The sequence below is a fragment of the Megascapheus bottae genome, chromosome 3, assembly GCF_031878675.1.
Source record: "Megascapheus bottae isolate mThoBot1 chromosome 3, mThoBot2.hap1, whole genome shotgun sequence".
NCBI lineage: Eukaryota > Metazoa > Chordata > Mammalia > Rodentia > Geomyidae > Megascapheus > Megascapheus bottae.
Window position 1 is genome coordinate 19,060,428 of NC_143511.1, and position 9,418 is coordinate 19,069,845.

Here is a 9,418-nt window from a genome sequence, read left to right on the forward strand (position 1 = left end):
CGTGATTAATACCTTTGAGAAATGCAATTTTAGCAGAAGGATGGGCCTGAGAAGACAGTGAACATGTCCGAATGGTGAAAAAGGAATGTGTATTCTTTTTACTTTTTATGATAGTCCTGGGGCTTGAACTCAGGGCTTGGACATTGTCTCTAAGCTTTTGTTTTCAAGGCTAGTGCTCTACCACTTGAGCTACAGCTTTACTGACTTTTTGTGGTAGTTATTTACAGATAAGAGTCCTTTGGACTTTCTTGCTGGGGCTGGTAAACTTCAATCCTCAGATCTCAGACTCCTGAGCACTGGGATTACAGGCCAGTGTCACCATTGCTGGGCAAGTTTTTCATTTAAGTGCTCAGCTGGAACTCTCAGAGTTCCAGTTTAGGAACTGGTAGAGTGTGCCTGTTTAGGAAGCTTTAAGAGCCTGATTTCAAACTTCAAGGCCGCCAAACCAAGAAACATAAAATTTAATACTTAGATGTTTAGGAGATATTCTTTAGATGGAGCCAAGATAGATGAGGAGAAAGGGGAATTATATTATTCTTAACAAATATCAAAAGGACCAGACTCACGAGTTAAAATCAGAAAGCAAGCTGAAAAATCAGATAGGATCCCCTCTCATCCCTCTTTCTTTTTAAAGCTAAATTATAAGACTAGAGGAGTAGCTACCAAAATCAGCTTCCATTAAAAAAATGGTTTTTAAAAATGGCACTCTTCATGAATAAGTGAAGAATGAAAGGAGAGAAGCTAGGTCTAGCAAAAGAAAACCTTGAAGGAAGTTACCCACCCAGAACCATTATCTAAGGATTCAGGATTGCTAGATTTACCAGACCCTCCATGTTTTCCCACTTTAGAAGGTAAAAGGCTACAGTTCAAAGCTGCCATTTTGAATCTTTAACTTCCATTTGCTGCATAGGGAGCCAGAAATATTTTTCTCTTCTCTTCATGGCTCTTTGCTTTAACCCCATCTTATTAAAAATAAACCCCGGCCTGGAACTTTTCCACCCATTGAGATTCTCTTTCTTTTTCCTGAAGACATCCTGAAACACTGTTTATATGTATAGATCCTAAGGACCTGACAATCTGCATGGAAGACTGGGAAGTGGGAGAGGCCACTTGTATTTTCTGGTGATAAGAGCACTTTCATTTCAGGCAATACATGGAAGCCACTAGCCTATACTTTTTAGTGCAGTAAAGTAAGAAGTAAAATGGGATTTTGTGAGAATGAAATTTTCCATTGCATTTACTTGTGTGCTTATAACTATACATGCTGTAAATGTATAGACCACATCTCAGTACAGTTGTATCATTTCTGTTTTCTTGCCCCGAGTCATAATCAACCATATTTCTTAGGGCTCTTGAAATAGACATCTTAATTTGGGCCAGGAAAGAACAAAGTCTTTTTCTCACCATATTTCCAACCTTTCCTACACTAACACTAGGAATCACTCGGGAAAGAAAGACTCATGACCTCTGAAACGTTTGATGACTGACATTTTGGAAACATGGATAACAAAGAACTATGATAGAGTAACTGCCATTTTCCCTAAATGGTGAGATTTGTATGATATTTTTGCCAGTCCAGTCTAATTTGCAATGATGGGTTAAAAAAATTCAAGCTTTCTAAATTTTACTTGGTGATTACAGAGAAGGTCTTCTGCATGGGGGCAGAGGGAGGAAATGAAGGAGATGGTAAGATAAAGGGAAGGGGTATCTGCTTTCTCAACCCTTAGCATATTAAGTGGAAAATACATATGTATGGACATAATTTTAATTCCAGGTGGGGGAAACATTTAGGAGACATTTGAGCAGATTAACAAATCGTATTTGTATACATATAACTAAAACAGTAATTTATCAGGTAGAAGGCAGATGGGGGGGAATAAAATGCCAACCTGTGTCTACGGTTGGGTTGTGTTGATGATGAAGTGCTGTTTATTCAGGGCCAGCCTAGCTTGTCAGCAACATAAGAACCATTGCAAGCACACGACTCCCTGTGTAGCTTGAAGACAATAATAAATTATCTCCTATGCAAACAACACCGGCATAAAAGCAGAACAAACAGACTGTGCCTCTTGAATTCCTGAAGATTCTCACTCATTCCCTTGTTTGAATTCTGTTTTCAGAATGAAACTCGATATTATCCTAAGGCCGGCAGCATGGAATCTGGCATGAGCAAATTTATTACAGTACAAAGGGCATTGTTGTGGATGATCTTTGTTTTAGATTTTCTGTAGAAAGAGAGAAGTATTTTTGTTTCTCTAGTTTCTGATATAAGTCACACAATTTTTCAATTTTATTTTATCAATGCCCCATTTGAACTTACGGATTTCAGCCACCCAGATTTTAAAAATCACTCGAGGAACAAAATGAAAATACAGATTCTTTCATGTTCAATCTGTTAAATATAAGTCTCTAGCAATGCACCCAGAAGCACACAACCCACCCCACAGGCACTTTTATGCTAAAGACAAGGTGAGGAAGGTATGGCCAGCACAAGTACCACTTCAAGGCTCTGAACACAGACTACTGGTTTGCAGGAAAATCTGTTGTTCAAGCAAGTGCTATTTCACTGATTTCAGTGTGCATGAAGACATCTGGATGGGTAGATTGGCTTCAGCAGGTTAAGGCTGGTCAGAGGTGGCATGTCTGACAAGATGCCTGACATTAACCAGTGTGCTAACCTTGAGCTCGATACAGGAGCACCAAACAAGAATTCATGCAAGTTGAGGCTAAAGCCAGCATTTTAAAATCACTAATGGTCCACAACTCAGGCTTTGAATAATAAGGATTCTTCTGAATCTTCATTTGTGCTCACATGCATGTAAACATCTGTATTCTCTTCTTTGCATTATACAGCTAGGAATGTAACAATAATTTTTATTGTCTGAAAAGCTCTTCAAAATGAATGTCTTCTGTCAAGCATTTATAAATGCACTGGTAAGATAGTTAATTATATAAGGGAAAGATATTTGAAAAGGAAAATCACAGGGCTTCTCTCCCCAAAGCCTTTAATTACTGAAGCTAAGAATAGCCCGTGGCTGTCCTATTCTTGTTCTTCTTAGAAGCCAACTTTTGTTTTTGTTCTGTCAGATGTGGGGCTTGAACCCTCAGAGCCTGGGCACTGTCCCTGAGCTATTTTGCTCAAAGATGGTGTTCTATCACGTTGAGCCACAGCACCACTTCTGGTTTCCTGGTAGTTAATTAGGTATAAGAGTCTCATGGACTTTCCTACCCAGGCTCACTTTGAAACCTGATTCTAAAATCTCAGCCTCCTGAGTAGCTAGGATTACAGTCATGAGCCACCAGAGACTGGTTAGACCAAGTTTTATTTTGGGATTCATAGTGACCTTATAGTTTTTGTTTGTTTTTCATGACTGGGGGAACTCAGGAGATAGGTGCTCTACTCTTTAAACTGTACCTCGTGCCAGCACTGAAGTTCTTAGTCACCCATGATAATGTAAAATATTTTATCTATTGCACATATATTGTGTATAAATAAGATCTGAATAGAAGAAAGCTCCCTTTGAATATATGCTGCTAGTGTGGGCAGAAATTTTCAAATTTAGTTTGAAAAACTAAATGATTGTTAGAATAAAATTTGGAGAATAAATTAAAAGTATAAAAGCTTGGGCTGGATGTGGTGGTTCACGCCTATAATTCTAGCTATATTGGAGGCTGAAATCTGAGAATCGCAGTTCAAAGCCAGCCTGGGCACTAAAGTCTGTGAGAGGCTTATCTCCAATAAACTGCTAGAAAACCATAAGTGGCAGTGTGTCTCTAGGGGTAGGGTGGTAGCCTTGAGCTGAATTGCTCAGGGATAGCACCCAGGCCCAGAGGTAGGGCAGTAGTCTTGAGCTAAAGAGCTCAGGGACAGTGCCCAGGCCCAGAGTTCAAGCTCCACAACCAACAAAAAGAAAAAAAGCCATAGAAACTGACAGTACACTTTTGAAGCTACATGTTTCCGAAAGTTGTTGTACATGAGTATCATTAGCCATGTTAGTACATTTGATGTTCATCCAAACACACCGGAGACGTCTGTGGGGTCCTGGGTGAAAATATTTGTAATCTGAAAGGTGAAGTGGCCTGGGAAGAGATGTGATGACCCTGACTGCCATGGAATAGGTGGCGAAGCCTCCTTGAGTCATGGAATCAGCTGCCCTTACATCTGCCAGTGGGTCCAGGTACCTCCTCGGGGGCCTCATACTCTGAGATTCAACTGAGCAGAATTCCAAAGTATATGTATTTTATGCTATTTGAGGCAGCTGGCAAATAGTTCAAGCCCCAAATGCCAAAACCACAAGACTCAAGAAGCTGCCATCTGCCGACATTCATGTGCTCATGGGAAGTCTTCAACTGTACACATGGCACGGTTGAGTTATTAACCCAGTGGTTATGGGAGGGGGACGACATGCACCACCATTTTCTGTGTTTTATTTCTCTACAGCAGCATATGTCATTCTGATTATAGTAGTAACATAATAAATAGTAGAAAAATGCATAGAGTTCTCTTAATCCCTTGAGTGCATATCATGTTTTTACTGATAGCCTGTTGATTGCTTATATGCAGTAACTATACTTACTATACATATATAGATATTTATCTACACTAGCATCCATGTATATATTGTATATGTAACAGATATTATATATACTATATAGTATATACACAGTATATATATATATACATCTATATATTATATGTACTATGTATATACATCATATATATGCCCAGGATCTGTGTAATTAGTTTCAAGATCCCTCTTTGAACACTCAAATCTGCAGATGCTCCATACCTGTCTATAAAATATGATTGTATTGCACCTACCACATCCTCCTGTGTTCTGTGAATCCTCTGTAAGTGAACTAATAATACCTAATGCAATGTAAAAGTAGCTTCAAGTATTTGTTATATTACGTGGTTTAGAGAAGAATGAGAAGAAAGAAGTACAGGCACTTTTGTTTAATATATGCAATCACCTATTGGTTGAATCTGTAAATGAGGAAACGGTGAGTGAACCATGACAGAGGATTACATAGCATGGGTTGATTTTGTGTCTCTCCAGCCATTTTACAAATAGTTCTTGAGCAACCAGCTTATGTTAGGTATTGACCAGAGAGTACTGGCATGTGTTCTTCCCTCCATGTCTTGGAAGAAGAGAGATGATGGTCTCACAGACAAAATGGCTTTCAGTGCGGTTAATGCAAGTTATCACAGCACATGTCCTGTGAATTATCCCAACTCTTACAAAATCAGAATAAATGTTACTCAGTAAATTCAGCTAAATTAGCCCTTAGGAATTTCTATTTGAAACTCATAATAATATTTAGAAAACAAAATTATATAGGAAAAGATAGTAGTTTTCTCTGTTAACAGTTAATAGTCTTCTACAGGCCTACATATGGTAAGAAAGTAAGTGTTTTGATAGGATTTGAATAAATATTTTGGGAAAAAGTCCAGGACATTTGTTCCATGTCTAGGATATTATTAATAATGTCAAAAATGTCCTCTTGTCTTGATTTTTGGGGAACTAAAAAAAACAGCAAGTAAAATATAGTTTGAGAGAGAGAGAGAAGTTACACTGGAGTTAAGAATCTCACAGCTTTTCCTGCCCAGGCTGGCTTCGATCCTCAGATGTCAGCTTTGGCAGCAGTTAGGACTACATGTGGTTAGCAGTAGCACTTGGCAAAATTTTAAGCCATAGCTTATGACCGTTTACAAGCTTCTTCACAACTAAAAGTTAACGTTACTTGCCTCGAGTACTAACTCCGTCCTAGCCCCTGACGGGACACAACCCCCACGCTAAAGGTGATGTGACACTGACGTCCAATGCCCTGTCATTTCAGAGCTGTCTGTTCCACAGCAATGTTGCCAGCGATTTGAAAGCATTCACGGACAAGTTCGGTTTTGACGTCCTGATCTTGTTCGCCAGTTACCTGACAGAGGAGCAGCAGCCACGAAGGCAGATTGCGGTATATTCTCAGAACCCGGAGCTGTGCAGTCAGGTGAGCCACTGCTGTGACTCCAGCCCCTTTCACGGTTCCCTAACTCCTGGAGAGATAGGAACTGATCAATGGCTTAGAAGAAATTAGCCCAGATAAGAGATAAAGTCTTTAGGCTCCAGGGTTTAGGATGACTTGGCTAGTTTCTATCTCCTGCATCCCAGGCAGTCCTGAAGTTAGAAAATATCCCTAGCGGGAAGGGGGGAAAACCAAGAGGGGTGGAGGGTGTAGGGGGGAGGGTAATGGGTACCAAGACATGTGAAAGGGTATCAATGTAAGTGAATTAATGCACCTTCTATCTGGCAAATATCATGTAACCCTTTTACTAATTACAATAAAAAAAATAAAATAAAAATAAAAATAAAGAAAATATCCCTAGCTACTGGTGACTAATTAACATCTGACAGCTGGGGAGGGGAGAGCATGGTGGACTGGTTAAGAATAAGCAGTCAGAAGCTAGGGCCAGATTGGAGTGGTTAAGGATCCATTGGGAAGTCTTGACCTTTTCTTGTACCTAATCTATTGAAGTCTATATTATAGCGTATGGATGGCAGCCAGGAAGGTGCCAAGACAGAGACAAGGATGAGCAGGGAGAGCAAAACGAACCTCAGTAGATGGAACGTTGGCCACTTACCATTGCATAGGCAGAAACTGTGGCAATATAAATAAGGTGTTTTGGCTTTATGGATTCCTTGAGTAAATGAACATCTAGAAAGTGTGGGAGTGTCCCGGTTTGGAGAGGCTGGTGACACCTCCATTGGAACAAAAAACAAGAGGCAGACATCTGAGGATGTGGGGATAAAGGAGTCCTTGAGGATATGGAAGGGTAGAGTCCCTGAGGACACAGAGTCAAATTCTTGGTTCAGGCATCCCTGAAAGAACAGACTGGCCAACAGAAGCATAGGGGATCTTATGGGGAAAGACAGCAGACAAACAGAAGGCCCATAGCAGGAGTCACCAGATGTAGAGAGGAGACCATGTGGTAGGTGTGTAGCCAGCAATGGTAAAGGCAAGAAGTCTGAGGTGGGGTTCCTTCAGCCTTTGAAAGTGTGGGCAATCAGGAGATGGATTAACCCTCTGAGAGAGAGAGAGGAGGAGGAGGAAGAGGAGAGCCAGGAACTCCTGACACTCTCCCCTCCTAGCTTCTTGGCACCAGATGTAAAGGTTGGTGAAAGGAGACTGCCACGTGGTTCAGGCAGAAGAGTTTATTAAGAGAAAGCAAACTGCCAGCCCCTATGAGAGACAAGGAAAAAGAGGGAGGGAACGGTGGTTGAGTGGGATTATATAAGGAAAGGCGGGAGGTGTGATCACTATAGATGCAGGAACAATCTCAGCACCTGGGGAGCCTCTTACTGTCCAAAGGAGCCATGACGAGAGCAGCTTGGGAAGTGACCTCAGAGGATGGGGAAGTGACCTTAGAGTCTGGGGTCCTTTACTGACTCATAGTTAGGTGATTACTGGTTTCAAGCATGTGAGGAAGAAGCGGGGAGAGGGCTTTTCTTTGGGGCAGACCTAACAATATCAACAATCTGGTTCCCTCTGAGCTTTCTCAAGTGACGAGAAGATGACCTTTCCCCCTGCCCCTGCCCCTTCCTCTGACCCACAAGCTGTGTAACTCATCTCATGAGGTGGTGAGCCTCGCCTGGCCTTTTCTGCATATTTTTCTGCATTTGGTGTCAAAGCTGTTTTTTATCTTTGATTGTTGACTTCCTGGGGACACAATTTAAGTATTCCATGCAGCAGAAAATAGATTAAAGTGGAGACAGGGAGAAGAACGGATAGGTGGGTTAGAAGTCCCTAAACAGACTCTACTCTCTGTCTCCTCTCCCTTTCCAGCCCTCCCCAGACAGAAATGGCCAATTCGGCTCCTTTGAATAGGGATCTTGAGGGACACAGAGAAACTCAGGCTCTCTGTCTTCAGATCATACAGCTGGTTAGAAACTACCTCTGCAACAAGACTGCCTGAGTTTTAACTACTATATGTTACAGGACAAGTTATTAAATCTTCCTTATATCTCTATTTCCTCATCAATAAAATGGGGATAGGATAGGTGCAGTGACCCATGCCTGTAATCTCAGCTACTTTGGGAGGCAGAGGATTGGGAGAATTTTGGCAAAAAGTGCATGAAACTTAATCTCAACCAATAAGAAAACCTGTGTGCCTTGTCATCCTAACTGCCCAGGAAGTAGAAAGTGTAGAATCATAGTCCAGGCACAAAAGTTAACCAAAAACAAAACATCTATCTCAAAAATAACCAAAGCAGTTGGGCTGTGAGTTTGGCCTAGTGGTAGAGTGCTTGCCTAGCATGCCCAAAGACCCGGACCTCAGTACCACATACATAGAAAAAAGCTGGAAGTGGTGCTGTGGCTCAAGTGATAGAGTGCTAGCATTGAGAAAACCCAATGACAGTGCCTCAGCCCTGAGTTCAAGGCCCAGGACTGGCCAAAAAAATAAACAAAGCAAAAAGATCTAGGGCTGTGACTCAAGTAGTAAAGAACCAGCCTGGCAAACACAAAGCCTTGATTCAAACCTCAGTGCTGCCAAAAAATTTTTTCAATAAAAATTAGGGATAAGTTAAGTACTGGTAGCTCACATCTATAATTGTAGCTACTCAGGGAGGGGACTGAGATCTCAGGATCGTAATTTGAAACCAGCCCAAAGAAAGTCTGTGAAACTCCTTATCTCCAATAAACTACAAGGAAAAAAAAAGCTGGAAATGGAGCTGTACCTTTTTAGCCTTGAGAAAAACAGCTCAGAGACTGTGCTCAGGTCCTGAGTTCAAGCCAAAGGACCAGCATTTTTTTTTAAAAAAGGGAATTTTCAGGCCGGGAGTATGGCCTGGTGATAGAGTGCTTGCCTTGCATGCACAAAGCCCTGGGTTTGATTCCTCAGTACCACATACACAAAAAAAGGCCAGAAGTGGTGCTGTGGCTCAAGTGGCAGAGCACTAGTCTTGAGCAAAATGTGTCCAAGGACAGTGCCCAGGCCCTAAGATCAAGCCCCAGGACTGCCAAAAAAAAAGAAAAAAAGAAAAACAAAGAAAGAAAGAAATTATCATGAGGATTGAAAGAGATGATTGTCAAAGCCTTATAATTTTATATGTCACAGAAAAGCTCTCCACCAATGCTGACCATTATAATGATCATTGTCATTGCCATTTTCATGAGCTCTGTAGATAGGTAGATAGACAGATAGATAGATAGATAGATAGATAGATAGATAGATAGATAGATAGATAGATACATAGATACATAGATACATAGATACATAGATACATAGATAGAGATAGAGATAGATATATCTACTGCTACTGATCCTGCTGAACCATTTCAAAGGCCCAGTGTGGCCAAGCACACCTGATTATTTTCTAAACATGAAATAGTTGCAGCCTAATTCTGGTTCTGCTCTGACCATGCGTAG

The 9,418-nt window shown here is 41.0% G+C and overlaps 1 protein-coding gene across 1 annotated transcript in view; it reads left to right on the plus strand.

Annotated features, from left to right (window-relative positions):
- Prune2 (prune homolog 2 with BCH domain) overlaps positions 1-9,418 on the plus strand; it is a 177,258-nt gene that overhangs the window by 89,237 nt on the left and 78,603 nt on the right. Inside the window, exons 7-8 of the mRNA XM_090329289.1 lie at positions 2,121-2,183; positions 5,842-6,000. Of these exons, the coding sequence (XP_090185415.1) occupies positions 2,121-2,183; positions 5,842-6,000 (222 nt within the window). The remainder of the gene's footprint in view (positions 1-2,120; positions 2,184-5,841; positions 6,001-9,418) is intronic.